Source organism: Glandiceps talaboti, chromosome 1 (genome assembly GCF_964340395.1).
Source record: "Glandiceps talaboti chromosome 1, keGlaTala1.1, whole genome shotgun sequence".
Taxonomy (NCBI): domain Eukaryota; kingdom Metazoa; phylum Hemichordata; class Enteropneusta; family Spengelidae; genus Glandiceps; species Glandiceps talaboti.
This window is the reverse complement of record NC_135549.1, coordinates 26,262,646-26,278,632: the sequence shown is the minus strand read 5'-3', so window position 1 is coordinate 26,278,632 and position 15,987 is coordinate 26,262,646. Positions and strand designations below refer to the sequence as shown.

The following is a 15,987-nucleotide window of genomic DNA, read 5'->3' as shown; positions in this document are numbered from 1 at the left end:
GCTAAGTAAAGACATCGCACCGAGTTCACTACATCAGATCAGATTAAATAGATCAATAACACAGACATAACTTTTTGTTATGAGTCAAGGTGATAAAAAATTGGGTTGTTTTTGGGAGTATACCATCAACAGACTAAAGGGCACCAGATTTGTACATCACAAGAATAGACAGTATTAATACTTAGTGAGTCGTCAGATTGATTGTTAGGGAACAGTTGATCCTACAGGTATGTATAAATGGAATGTTACATACACTACATATTAATGATGTGCAAACTGACATCCAAATGATTGAATAAATGTCAGCTGGCACTTTAGTCAAATTCTTTTTTTCTTTTTTTTTTTCTTTTTTTCTTTTTTTTTTTAAATGACTACTGTATAAATGCATATAGTTAACAATATTTTAAAACATCTATAAAGCACTGTATGATGGTATGTGACAATGCGCTTACAATCATCAAATGGTGTGTATACACTATCATTTTAACTTTATCAGCAAAAATAAAATTTTAACCAAGAAATAAATATTTGTTGCAACTTATGCTACATATTGTTGAACTTGAAGTATTAAAACAATTTACAAGCAGTTAATTTTTTCCTCCTTCATTTACATTTGTTATTTAGCGCCATAAATGGGGGCATGACATTCCATAGATTCGTAGTGATGTTATCAGTGTTAAGTACTTTGTATTCGGCAATAGTGGTACCAAAGAGATATACAGTAAATCTATAATGGTAAATTTTAATTCTGGTGATATTGTCTTTCCATTCAACCAGGCTCAATACTTTGCAATATTTATATACTCTGCAATTTTAGACAAATCATACATATTGTCAGGCATTTAAACCTGTGAACATTCAACATCTCTCTGTCACTGTGTTAGCAATTAATATACATTATATCAACACTTGTCAAATATATTTTATACATTACATGTATTGTATGTACTACTCGCTGGCTGGTTTTGAAATGTATTTCCATTTTGTGATTTACTCTACTCAGCCATTAAATAATTCCTGTAACATTATTTATCTAAATCAAAGCAAAACTAACCTCGATGTGATTATACAGTATCTACAAATCAATGGAAAATATTTTTTGTATGTAATTGAAAATATGAACAGCTGTGAAGTGCACATCGCCCTCTGCCTTCGTGTAGCTCGCCGGTAGAACCCTTAACTCTACTGAATACATGGCAGCCGTAATACACCATTTAGAAAAAATGTTCGCCATGTTCATAATTAATGAAATCTTTGAAATTATTACAGCTATAGTTAAATTTTGTATATATTTGAGTGATTACTTTGTTATTTGTTTGTTTTAAAAGGACCTGAAAATATATGAATAGTATCAATCTTAAACCCGGTATAGTTTCTTCTATCGGGCTAGGGGGTTAAAAAGTATTAAAAGATGCCTTTATCCAAGATGGCGGAAAATGCAAACGACGTCATAGAGCACGCTCTATCACCACGCTCTAAAGATGCTCCCAAACCCCTCCATCCCGAGGGTACGAGTCGGGTAGGTACCAAAGAATCCCACAGTTTGTCCTTCTATCAGGTTATAATCAAAACAACACGATATGTTAATACTTTAGATTTTTGTTGACACGCCTTGATTGGGCAGATAATCAAGATAAAGCGGGCTGGCGCTAGGTCACAACGTCAGAATCGCTTACAACCTTCCACCGATTGACCCGTGGAGTGAACCGTCGCATGTCAGTGTGCCAAATGTCCTCATACCTCTCCCTTTGTCTATATATATATGAGTAGTGTCCTTCAGATGACAAGGTCGTATATTCGTCGCCGGTTCCGTACTTATTCGACCAAAAGTTGACTCGTGTCTTTGGGTGACGTTTTCAGTATATAGTAACAAAAATTTCACACACTGATCAACGTTTCTAAAGCCGCGCCATGCCAGGGGATTATCAACAGTCAAGCGTAAGTATCGATCAAAACTGACAGATATATCTCATCAGCATTTGTGAGAAGTTTTGATTATGTTGGACATGTACATGTAAGGTGTATTCTTTTGTGTCGTAGTCGATGTGTGATATTGTCGTGAACGCACCGAGAGAATTTTGACCCGGACACCGCTCTCATCGAAAACTCGACGCCTTTGTGTGTTTCCATGCACGCTGCATTCAGTTACTCTTAGTCATAGCCACTTTGGTTGGCCAGTGTTACGGACAGGTAGTGTTTGTCTTCTTTGGATACTATCAATGCCATGAACACCACACAAGATTCAACCACATGTGAACAACAATCAACGCTTTCAAAGGGGAAAAGTGTTGATTTTCAAAATCATAGTTCATTAGATTTATTATAGATACATGTATAATGCTTGTGAAACGCGAAAATGGTTTGATTCGTGTCATGGTAAGCACATTTTATGAAGGTGTGCTCAGTAAACATTTAATGGCCCAGTTCGAATTAGGATTAAACTTTAAGGTGCTAAAAACTTTTGTCTGGCAAAGTCTTCTGAAAAGTCCACAACGAAAAACCTGGTCCTATAAATGTATGTCAATCCCTATGGCTCCACAGAACAGAAAACTAAATGCCGGAATCTTGAAAAACCATAGCCTTAATCAGTCAGTGACTGAGTTCACTTGAAAACTAACAAAATGTACTATTTATTCTTGCCGAAACAGTCATCAAACTAACTGAGATATATACTTTATCTCAGTTAATTTGTATAATATAAAGTAATTCTTTAAACTTTTGTTCATTAGTTCTTTGAAATAGAGTTCACCAGTTGTGAAGTAGTTGCAATGACCTTGAATTATAAACTGGTTAGAAACTATAATTGCATCATTTACTTACAAGGGCTTCCGTTAGTTTCACTTTCTGTAAATGTCCCCATGGCTCATAATTTCTATAAATTGCTCTTAATGTCTTATCAGGATTCAAAAGGGGACATTTGATGATGATTCATATACACATGTACATGTATGACCCATAGAGACATTGACCTACAGGCTAGTTGAGTTTATTACATGTACATGTTTTCCCCTCAATATATTTCCTCATTTTCAGATACATATTTGCATAACAATAAACACTTGCCATTTTATCATAGAATTGCTATACCTTCATTAGATTTGGATACTAAGGTAATCTTCTGTAACTTAGATTGGAGTGAGTGGGATAGGGGTGTCATATTGGTGCATAGACCAACTTTTTTTTCAGATGACTTTTTGTTGTCCCTTCTTCCACATGTTCTTCAACAGGTGAACTGAAGTACATGTATACTAGTACATAGTACAGTGTATTTATGTGATACTGAAAAGGGGGATGGGGGTGGGTGTTATATATTTATCTCAGTGTCCATAGAGAGTTCTACGTGTAACTTAACATGGCTGTGTCTTTGTTTTACTAAGTTTGTAATACATTGTGTGCATAAAATGCATGTATTGTGTCTAAATCTATGAATTACATGTATGATAACTTGTGGTTGACTCCCAAGTTTCTACATGCACTTAAAAGTTAACAACAGAATACATTGTTCATGTAGATGTGTGTGCAGTATTTTTCAGAATTGTTGATTAGTCTAGAAACATGTATACTCCATACATGTGTTAATCAAATTGTGCAATGTTTTTGTTACCTGTTGATACACAACAAAAAGATTCACATGCCCCCCCCCCTCCTCCCATCCCCCAAGAATGAACAACAGCAAAGAAATCATGATTGCTATTAAGTGAACACATGCTATGAATTGCTAGCTATATACATGTAAAAATGATAAAAGTACAAAAGTAAATTGTGAGTCATGGTATGACACATTGGTAGTTTACAACCAAACCCTTTAGCCTGCTTCTGTTTATGTCATTGTTTCAATGTTCTTTGTTCTAGATAGCAATAAACCAGTCACTTCAAGTCAAACAAAGAGAATTCTGACGTAGGGGGAGCGTGTACCTTCCAGTACAAGTTTTAAGTCAGAAACAAAAATTAAAGATTTCTGTTGTTGGCTTGTTAACAATACAATGTATAATCATTTCTGTCTTAAATTATAAAAGCAAGTGAAATGATATGCAAAAGTGGAACTCAATTTGATGTATCAATCAGTTATGAAGGTTAGTCACAAGATAGTGGACTGGTCATACCAACTGTAAACAGATATTTGTCTCAGTCTAAACCAATCAAATATCTTTTTAGACTTAAAGAGTCAAATTCACATCATGATCTTGCTAAGAGCTGTAATTTGACTGGAAGGTTGTGTGATGGAACAGAAGTAAACATTTTTGAAGTATTGAAAATATGTTTAGGTTGTGAAGGGATCTCTTGATTTTCATGGGGAAATGATTGAGTATTTCCAGGTTACAGTATCTCCACCTGTGGGCTATACAGTACTATAGTATACTTAAAATTCTATCAGTTGATACAATGTACATGTACATGTAACATTGCATCACTTCTTAATAAACTCCAGCTGTTAGAACTGTGTATGTATTATGGCCATCACAATGTAATTAGTATCATTGTAAAGGAGCAGAAATGAAATATTAGTTATTGTTAGGGAGGCCCACACACGATAAATGTACATGCACTACGTGCTCATCTATTTTTGAGTGAGGTTTACAGCAAGAAATAATTCATAAATTGGCGTTTTTCTTGCATTTTCAGAATCTACACAATTTTTTCTATTTGGGCATTAAGATAATTTTACATTGACATCTGAAATTATTAAATTACAGCTACTTTGAAAGTACAATTTCGTCCGTTTTCAGTAGCGCGCGTACACTGTATTACGTGACGGTCACATTATTTGCTAAAAAATGTTCTGAAGGGGTGCCAAAGGTCATAACAGTAAATATAGTATGCTTGCTTTGATTTGTTCTCGCAACGTCAGTTTTCAGTCTAAAGCCAATCAAATTAGTTCTTTTAAAAGTACTTGGCGTGAATAAGACGATACAACAGGGTGCGGCCATTATCAGTAACGCTGTAGACCGTCTGTACGCGCCGTAAAAACTATGAAATTTCAGGTGATTATGTTTTCCAGGGGTTTCTTTATTTCAATATGCACCCCCTGCAGTTTGAAAATTTATGATTAGTATTACATTTGTGTGAAATTTCAATGGTATTCGACGGAAAATGTACGCGCGATTACAATTTGAACTTGGGGATCACCGTCGAGGCCAGCGCCTCCAGCAGTACACACTAGATGTTGACCCAGGCGTGGTGTTAGTGAACCGAGGTTTCAACGATGAACTATGTCGGTAAGTTTTGTTCCGTTTACAGTAGTTTACGTGACAAGTATGATATTTTTTACTGTTTTCTTAAATTGGTCACTATTTCCGTATAGGAATTAATCACTGTGTGTGGTATTTATATTGTGACTGTCAATTCTAATGCCATCAGATCTGAAAGGATCGCGTAGTGTTGTTGTAACCGGAAGTAACAATAATTCGTTCGAACTAAAATGTCATCTATACAAAATCCCGTTCAAGGCGAATATTGTAACCAAATAATGTTGATGTCATTTTAAAACTTTGTTGTATTTAAAGCAACTAATAGTTATTGATTTGCCTTTTGACGCTTCCTTGGGTCGAGTCAATAACGTAAACAGATTGGCGTGACATTTGACGTTGGTGGCGATTTTGCTAAGTTCTTGTACTTATATAAGTGGCAGATGCTAATTTTTATAATGATTGTTTATAATATATTTATGTGTTCTTGTTAGCGTTATAGTTGAATGTTTTCATCTTACTATACCCATTATGTAATAAAAGTAAATTAATATCTCAACTGACATTTATGATTACTGATTTCCACACATATAAATTTCAATGCGCTAACTTTACATAAAATTATTGATGTGCAATTTATCACCATCTCAGTATCACAATTTTACTTCAGTTTGTCTCTAAAATTTAAATCAATTTTATCAGTATATTAAACGTTAATGAATTTGGCTGCTAAGATCTAAAGATAACTACTGAATTGTAAATTTAGATAAATTTATTTCATTTTCATTTTATTATAAAGTTAAAAGGCTAAAGTCTTGTTGTATGTAGTATGTATAAATTGTCAACATTAATAATTCTTTTGTTAACTAACCTGTATCACTGCAATATATGTATATGTATAAATAATTTCATAATTTATATTTTATTTTATAGATCAGTAATTTCATCGTCTTCTGAAACAGCTCGGCAGCAACCCCTAACAAATCATGAATTCCTTGAAATACATTACACAAGCCAGAATTTTGAAGAAACTTATAACCAGATCGAATGCACATGCATGAAAACCAAGCAAAGAGCTGAAAAAGCAAGTGACATTCTCCTTCTTTTGTTGGGCCATTTATCACCAGTGGATACCAGTGAGCGTAGTACAAAACAAATGCAGACTAAGGCCAAAAAGGTTCAACTTAAATATGAAAAGCTTGTTAAAGCATACAACAAAAGTAGGTCATCACCAAGTGGACTTCACCAGCTGCAGTCTCTACACAGTTTTCTTGTACAACCATTTGTGTGGTCAAAGCAAAGACTTGATGTTAAAGAGTCACATTCATATAGTCCGTGTAACGTTGATAGGGATGATGTTTCTGGCCATCTAATGGATTCCAATCCTCCAAGTTATGCTGAAGCAATGGCAACAACTTCTTCTCTGCGACATCAACTGTCATTTCAACCCCCACCTTATAGCGAACCAACCTGCACTTCTATGACAGGAGACTATCCATCAGCAACATTTTCTGGCCCAGCCCTACCAGAGCCTACTCAAATTACTAGTTTCACACCTATGCGTACAAATGTATCTCATCATGTGTTGCGAAGTGGGCGATTGGTAAACAAGTCTCCATCAAAAGTACAATTAAAAGAAGAGAAAAGGGTGTTAGAAAAACAAGCAAAGATAGTAAAGAGGAAACTTAAGGATGTTGCCGAGGAAAAGAAAAAATTAGAAAGTTTAGTTGGAGTAAAAATTAGAAATTTAATGCAAGAGAAACAAGAAGCACTAAATATTGTTGAAAAAACAACACAAAAAGCAGTAGAAAAGGCACACAGACAAGCAAGAAAAGAATTAAACAACCTTCACAAAAAGTTGGAAGTGAAATCAAAAGAAGCAGCAACATGGAAGGACACTGCTAACATTATGATGGATGTAGCAGATAGCAAAGAAAAACAAGTAAAGAAAGCTAAGAAGATCAAGACTGTTGTCAAAACTTTGAAAGTACAAAATCAGAATTTGAAGAAAACACTGAATAGAAGAGAGAAAGATATCCTTGATTTGAAAGAAAGAATAAAGTGTGCAGAAGTGAAAATGGATGAAGTCAGCGATAGAGAAAATGCTGCAGTTGTTTTCTTTGAAGGTATAGTGGATGAACTGGAGGCACAATTGAAAGGAAGACAAGATAAGGAAGAAATTCTACAGCAGAGAATATCAGAATTACAAAACATAGAAACACAAGATGGAGGGGTGTACAAACCAGAAGTGCGCCTTACCTATTATCACTTACTGACTTTGGGGGTTTCATCTAATATAATAGAGCCTGTTGTTAGATCTGTTTTGACCAATTTGACTAGCGTCAATACAGAAAGACTTAAATTACCTAAAAGAACCACTGCACAGCGGATGAAAATTGAGGCTGGACACTTGGCAACAATAAAAGGACTAATAAACTGGTCGAATTCAGCTAACAAGAATATAGCTTACCAGAGTGATCACACAACAAAGGGACAGCTACATTGGTTGTCACATAAAATTATACTGAGTCCAAATGTAGGTGAGAGTAAAGACAGGGTGTTTTCACTGTCTATGACTCCAGTTGGAAATGAAACAGCAGAAAAGACTGTGTCTGATTTAGCAAAACATTTGTCAGACTTGCATTCAGTAGCCCAGGATATTGACATTAACCCTGACTTTGTACACTTTGGCCAGATCAAAACACATATGAAAGATAGAGCTATTGTAGAAACTAAAGTAACAAGATTGTTAACAGAGAAGAAAGAAGTGGACTTACAAGAACATGAACCTAACTGGGAGAATTTGTCTGACTCTGAGAAAGCCAAGAAATACAAGATTTTTGGTTTCACATGTGCTGCACACAAGTGTCAAAATGTAGCTGCAGCTATGAGCAAGTCAGCTTTAAACTATCTTAAGTACAAACAATGTGGAAATAGAGGTATGATCGGTGCCCAAGCCCACATCTATGCAACAGATAAGTTACTCTGTACTGAAAGTAAGAAAGAGTATGCACAGGGAAAGGAGTTCAAAGGTTTTTCTCTTGCTCATGATGAACTTGATAACGATGCTCAGAAATTGTTCAAACCTATTGTTGGTAACAGGTTTCTGATATTCTTTCATAATGCAATACCATGCTTTGTTGGCCGTGACATGATTCAACTGTATCTCATGGATAAACGAGAACAGAAGGGGACTCTGAATAGACTTGAAGCAGCAGTTAACGATGGTTACTTTGATAGGAATGTCATGGCGGAAGAAAGAGCCTATGGGATACTGTATTATGAGGTGTGCTTGCCCCTCATGGATATGGCTGTGAAAGTGAAAAACCCACTTGAAATGAATGTGTACTACCAACATATGTATGACAAGTTGATGGTGTGGAGTGAGGATGCCTCTTCCCTATTTGATGGATCAGCCAGTATGTGGCCTGACATAGAAAGATGTCAAACACTTACTCGGTACATAGAAGTCATCAGGCAACCACAGGATACAGACCAATGCGTTCGTGAGCTTTTGAAAGTGATGTGTGAAGCTGGTGCAAAGAAGTTGAAAGACCATGCAATGGAGCATCTAGCTGGTGGAGAATATGCCCAACCAACTCGAGAGGCTGAAATAGCAGCTAATCTTGTCGGAGATGCTACCAATCTACGCGTTGAACAAGACTTTGGCATTCTTGCACAACAGCAACATGTTGCACCTGCATCAAACCCTTTGACTTTACAGTGTATGGTACGTGCAAAGCAAGACGCACCTGCACAATGGCTTCAACAACAATCGTATGAGAAACAGATGAAATTATGTGCTGCAGCACGCAAAGGAGCGTCAGCGTTACGGAATAAATGGGGGACAAAAGAAATACAGTTAAAACGTCTGTATGAACAAGAAAAGCCTCGGCGTGAACAGAAGAAAAGAAAGCTGGCTATGGCAACGAGGAGAAGGGCAGAAAAAAGGAGACAGACAATGAGAAAGTTCAGAGATGGAAAATTTGTAACAAATGTAAGGAAACTAAATAACATGACATCTAATGCCTTATCAGACCAACTGCAGCTGTGGGCAAGTCTCGGTGATCTAGATGTTCATGTAGAATCAGCCGAAAAATTGCGTGGACGAAGTAAATTGACCCGTGATAGGAAAAAACATCTTTTGAAAGAATTGATCATGAAAAACAACAATATCTTCAGTGATGCCATGAATGCTCTTCCATTAAGTATGTACATACAAAACCATAGACGTAATATATCTGATGTATCAACAGGTTCATCTGATGATGACTTACCATTGAGTGCTATTGAACAACATATAAACCGTGAAGATGAATCAGGTGATTCATCAGAACACTTACCATTGAGTGTGATTGCACAACATTTAAACCGTGAAGATGAATCAAGTGATTCAACAGAACACTTACCATTGAGTGTGATTGCACAACATATAAACCGTGAAGATGAATCAAGTGATTCAACAGAACACTTCCCATTGAGTGTGATTGCACAACATATAAACCGTGAAGATGAATCAAGTGATTCAACAGAACACTTCCCATTGAGTGTGATTGCACAACATGGTAAGTGCTCTGATGAATCAAGTGTTTCATCAGAGCACTTACCGTTGAGTGAACTGAAACAGCAGACATGTAATTATAATGTATACAGTGGGTCATCCGAGGAGGATGTCCAAAACATCAACTAATTTAAATACTTGATGTACATAATTGCTGTTTTACTGCTGGTAAACTATACACTCATCGGTGTGTTCTCTGGTAAATCACTAGATTCACCTTCACAGTAGCCTTGTGAAATCACACCCATTGGTAGGTTACCATGAGTGAACGAATGAATGCCATGCTTGTTGAATAATGAACATTAAATGTTTGAAAACAGATTCCAATGTTATCGCAAACAGTAGACTGATACCACAATTGGTACCACAATTTATCAACTCTGATCATTTGCATAATGTGACTTTATAAGTTTTATTGTATTGGATAATTATAGCCATACATCAATAGCTTTCCTGTAAATTAATTACTATACCTGATTTGGTACCACAATTTATGTAACAATATCTACAAATAGAAACATGCAGTCTAAGTGCTTTGATGTTTGTATATATTTTATACTACTAATTATTAGGGTTTTGACAATAGGTAGCTTCCAAGCGCAACTGAACGTGCTATGCAAAGGACAGTGGGATTGTTTGTAGTTACTGTAATACCTTATCTTGATAGAATAATCAACTCTAAAGGAACTTGGTAACTAAATGTGTTATTTGTAGTTACAATCAATGCGAGATTGTTTACAATTTAGTGATGGGTTCATATTTATTGCTGTATTTCCCATGATGCACCATTCACAACATTCAACATGACATATTTGCAGGTGCTTTATTTCTTATTAAAAAATGACAATTTGATTATTGACCCCCATAGCAACTTTGTGAAATGTTTCACCATGTCAAAATCATAACAACAAATGTGATGAAGCAGTACAGATTGGAAATTTGACTTTTTATTGCAGATATCGCGAAATTGTGACAAAATTGATTTTTTGCATTTTTTAAATTGAATTTAACACACTAACTCTATTTCTGGTTGTGTGAGCTTTAATTATTTGTGATATCAATAACTTTGTAAACAGCTATGTGCAAATAAAACTGAGTTCACTTGTTCAGGTTGGAGTCAATGTATGTCTTAAATTGTCATGTTTTTATTTGCTACCCTGAAAAGTTGCCAAAAACTAAGTTTTTGTCAATTTTCAACTCAATTTATTCCATAAAGTTAATTTCAAGTATTTATAAACTTTACTTATTCTCAGTAAGGTTTACATTCTAAATGGATGTGACCAAAAAGAATAGACATTACACTTCCAGATTTTACTCCAGCAGTGGCTAAAATTGGCTATATTTACTGTGTAAAAGTTATTTTTATATCAAAATAATTTGCATAAATTTGCATATTCATATTCTAGCCACGAAATATAGATTGGAGTGATGTATTCATGCCAAGATACACTCATTTTGAAAGTTTCAGCGTTGAAATAATGAAAATGAAAAGAAATGTGTATTTACCCAAAAATTTCCTTTATATCTGTGTATAAATGATAGATTTTGTGATGTTTGCCCCAAAATAACTTTTTTTCCAAGTTGTTCAAACAAAAAGTTAGAACACATATAGACTAACATATAACAGTATTTTCATTATGAGGAATATTAATCTTGTGATCCCAGTAATTCAGATTTTATTAACTGTTAAAAAGTGAAGAAACCCCAAAATTACCCTTTTTTCCACTATGGGCCTCCCTATTATTGTTACTTATGACAGCTGTGTGACTGCATAGGGATTGATTTACATTTCAGATACTGTATCTACATGTTTGTACATCTGACAGTATCATTAGGAATATTATATACCAAGGTCAGCATGTCCTTTCCTTCTTCAACAAGTTCAGTTATCACCAATACCGTTAGCAAAATCTCTTCTAGGTTAGACAAAAAAAAAGAGAGAAGAGTTTCTGTTTATTCATTGTGTGAAAAATAAATGCTGTGATACAGGTGTGTGGTGTGAAGGAGTTCTTCTGTGTTTTTTAGGTCTCTTATCTTTTTTAGGGCAGTTATTTATATCAAGTTACATGTATCAACAATTTTACATATGCAGAATTGAAAGTGAAGATATTCACACACTCACCACTACATGTGTACATAAACAATTTGAAAGGACAGAGAAGCGCTGATTCAATACTCCAGTGGGTTTTTTTTAAGGGTGGTAAGTAAAAAAAAAATCTACCGGGGTTCCCATATCATTTACATTTACTGGGGTTCCCCACCAAAATTACCATAAATTCTATGGGAAACACAGACATTTTTACCTCTTTCTCCCTTTCTGTTACCGGGGTTCCCCAAACCTTAGCTAAAACACTGTACTAGGCAAACTAAACCGAAGAAATTTTACAAATTACGTGCACATAGAGATAACCACAGTAATTCAATTCGATCTATCAACCTGTCTAGGCACACCATACATCTAATTTATCTATGTACATGTCGGGAGCTTGAAATTTAAAGTGAATATTGTGAGTAATTAATTCATGCAGAATTTTGCTGAAAGGAATGAATGATAATTCCGTTGAAAATTCTTCCTGAAAAGCCTGGATGCTATTTTCTTTCAAATTTTCTACCAAAGAGTGAATAACTATTGGAAATTTTAGTGAAAAGAATTTCTGCTGTAGTCAGCTGAATAAGTGCCAGCTATTGATGTCTTGTAGCCATTTTGATGATTTTACCCTGAAGGTTTTTTTTTTTTTTTTTTTTTTTTTGAACTTTCCACTTGAATAATTGAGTGAATTGTCAATGGCAGTAAGATCAAGTACACTGTTTTAATTCTGTTGTTGACCTTGACATCTAGCTACATATATGCTAAGATGTGTTGTATCCGATAATGGTGCTTTCAATTCATGGGCGTTATTATTCCAACAGCGTATAAATCAATGCCTGGCAACCTCAAATGACCTATTCACTGATTGAAAATAGTTTAGTAGACATGACAGACATTTTAATGTTTAAACACCATGCTAGTGACCTTGGTTCATTTAATGTAAAAAAGCAAAACTTTGTAGGATCACTGCATGTAACCAAACCTAAAGTAGAAAATCTATTCATGAAGGAAATAAAGGGACTTTCTGTGAATTTATTTCATTTTTGCGCTTAGGAGTTGTTCTGTATTTTTTAACTTTTCATAGAAAAGACCAGACATAGCTGTGAGAAACATGTACAGGTTATACTAGTGCATTCAGTCTTCCTTTCTTGCAAATTCCACTTTTCCTCTCAATCTTCAGCTTGGTTTCTTTCGGGCTTCTTTTTTTTTCTTTTTACTTTTAGTCATACAATGTATTGGAAGCTAGAAATGTATTACAATTTGTCTGGTTCTCTGCCACATTTATGCACTTCATTACCTGAATGTGAAAATTTTTAGCAAAAAAAAAATAATTATAGTTTTATTATGCTATAATTGTGTCATTATTACAATTTTGTGTACAATTTTGTAATTAGGTACATCCTGAACTCTAGCTGTCCTACCCTACATGTATTTGTATATGTGCTGGTAGAGGTTGTCAGTGGCTTTGGAATAAAAGATGTTCAAACCCATGGGCCATGGATAGCCTGTACACTAAAGTACAAATGCATGTTGTGAAATGTTGTAATTAGTTTCAATTCAGGAAGTATTATTATCCATAGTGTTGTAAGGGCAAGTAGATAAAAATCAAATCCAGTGCCCTAGCCTACATGTAGGTATATTTTTTAGAGGTTTCTCTACCGTACTTGTACTATGATTTCAAGCAATGGAAATTTATACAAGTTTTCCAAATTTTCCCCATTGGCAATGTTACAGTGTTTCCTGAAAAATACTTACAAGACTATCCAAGCATTTGGACCCCCCCCCCCCCCTTTAATTCCAGAACTGAATATTTGATAAGAGAATTTGAACTCAAAGGAGCCCCAAAGTATGAAGTTCAGAAATGTTTTTAATATCTGTGTACATTTGTACTTCTGTGGTAGGCACACGGCAGAGACCTCTTATCACATTAGCAACCAGGACCATAAGTTGCATGATAACTGTTACTAGAGGTAACATGTTATGAATATTCTGTGTAACAGTGTATTACAACTATATTTGTATGCGTATACAGGTAGAAGCACTAGTGTTATGAATATGAATTTTCATTGTACTGTGTAGAGTAAAGTAAAAGGTAGATAAATAATACTATGGCTGCCTTCATACAAAACACTGCATACAGTGGCATTTATAAGCAATGCCTGCTGGTTGCCTGGCTCTTCATATCAGCTACAGTTTTATTTCTGATAAATCAGAAAATTTTCAGCATTTTTAAAATTAATTTGTATAAAGATGATGTAATTGTTGTAAGTTATTTTCCTTGTTTAATAGTGGTAATTGCTATCACATTTGTCAGACTCTAAAAACCAGTGTTAATCTTAAATGAAAATGTTTTAATTTGCTCATTCAATCTTGCTATCTTCAAGCGTAGCATGTCCAGTTTCTTATTGGTTTCTGTGTGGTTGTATCAAACAGAAAAGCTGCACGGTAATGAGAAATTCGCTGTAATATTACTAATATCTGGACTGGTTATCTAATGACTCAATTCAAGATAGGATTAACATTTAGGAGTGGCGAACATGCAGTTCTCTGCCAGAGCTATAGAAAAAAAATGATCAAGAACAAATGAATAGTGCTTGATACATGTGTAAAAATCCTCATGGCTCCAATGATAAGACAAACCTAAAATAGCAACCTTAGCCTTTTAAAACTTTGAAAATTGAAAAATGACAGTTGATGGAGACACAGAATCTGGTGAAGCACATGGTGTTTTCAATGTCTTTCTTTCAGTACATGTATGTATGTGTGTTGAACAATGACATGATGGTCACCGACCTCTAGTCAACCAGTATGTACTGGATATGTGTGTACACTACTTTCTGTCACCTAATTAGCATACAAAGTGAAGTACAGTGAGTACACAATGTGGGAACAGTTACTTGTGAGACTTCATACAATGGAAACGGACCATTGAAAGTTTAACTAAATACTGGTACACTCAGTAGCCTGGAATCCATGTATAGGCTGGCCTGTTTTTACAGGAAATACATTTTTGATGGAATAACGTACATGTAGATGTAATCTATGTATGAATGGGGTTTGTGTGTTGTGATACTTCATTTACAATGTGTTATCAGTCCATGGCCCTTTCATCTTTTCGAACAGTCATATTTTTTCGAATTGTAGATTGTTGAAGTCAGGGCTTTGTAAATATAGTGTAAGTGAGAACACCTGGTCCACTCTTTAGTCTTTGCTGGTTATGGTGAAAATGTGAAATGGGGTTCTCTATACTATAGTACTACTAGTAGTACTGTAAGCATGTATCTGGCTTTTGTGTACTTTGTCATGTAGCACTCCTTTTATGGATCAGTGTACCACTTGAACTTCCCTCAGCACCCACTGTTGATAAATTCAAGAAGGATATTTAAGACGCATCTGTTTGCAAGAGCTTTCTAATTTTGACTATGATCTACTATTATTGTTTTTGTTCAGTGCCATAGAACATTATGTCGTCGTATTGGATTTTTCACTATATGCAAAGTAGTCTTTGGAAGTGCTGTCAAGGAGGTTTTAACTCACAAACTTTTACTTTCACAATCTGTTATCCAAGTCTCTGGACTAAGTGGGGTTTAGACCACCTAATCTTCCCAAATGGGGATTTGACACTCAGGTCTCTTTTGATCAGTGTCTGCCCATGTTTAGGTCAATACCCATGTCTTAAAGAACCAGTCAATTCAAAATTGTCCACAACCATTAGTTTGAGTCTGCCCAATGTTTTTTACATGTATCTGGGGTATCTGGGCTTAATTAAACCTTCTCAGGTACTTGGTCTAAATTATGCATTCATTGTCACTGTACCCTAGCCCAATAAAATCATTCACACTTACACAATATACATCTGTATGTTGGAGGAAGGCCAAAATTCAGTCAACAGTCAGTCCAATGTTCTTCCCCTTGTAATTGTATGTCCATTTTGATTTGATTTGGATGGAACAGTTACATTTTATACATTAGACTGTTAGTGTTACGGCACTGAATGACTCAAAATACTCGTCCAAGTACACAATGTACTTTCGTAATGTTAAAATGTACATACATGTATAATGTATAATGATAGAATTATATTATCTCATTGCTTTCAATATTAAACACACTAATATAAATTAATGATTGAGCTTTCAGAATGAGATAGA

General features: G+C 35.1%; 1 protein-coding gene across 2 annotated transcripts in view; it reads left to right on the top strand.

Annotated features, from left to right (window-relative positions):
- Positions 1 to 1,421: 1,421 nt before the first annotated feature.
- Positions 1,422 to 15,987, top strand: part of LOC144442552 (S-adenosylhomocysteine hydrolase-like protein 1) — a 46,624-nt gene continuing 32,058 nt past the window's right edge. For both annotated transcript variants that reach the window (XM_078131938.1, XM_078131930.1), the window contains exon 1: positions 1,422 to 1,519. In XM_078131938.1, the coding sequence (XP_077988064.1) occupies positions 1,427 to 1,519 (93 nt within the window). In that variant the 5' untranslated portion in view covers positions 1,422 to 1,426. The remainder of the gene's footprint in view (positions 1,520 to 15,987) is intronic.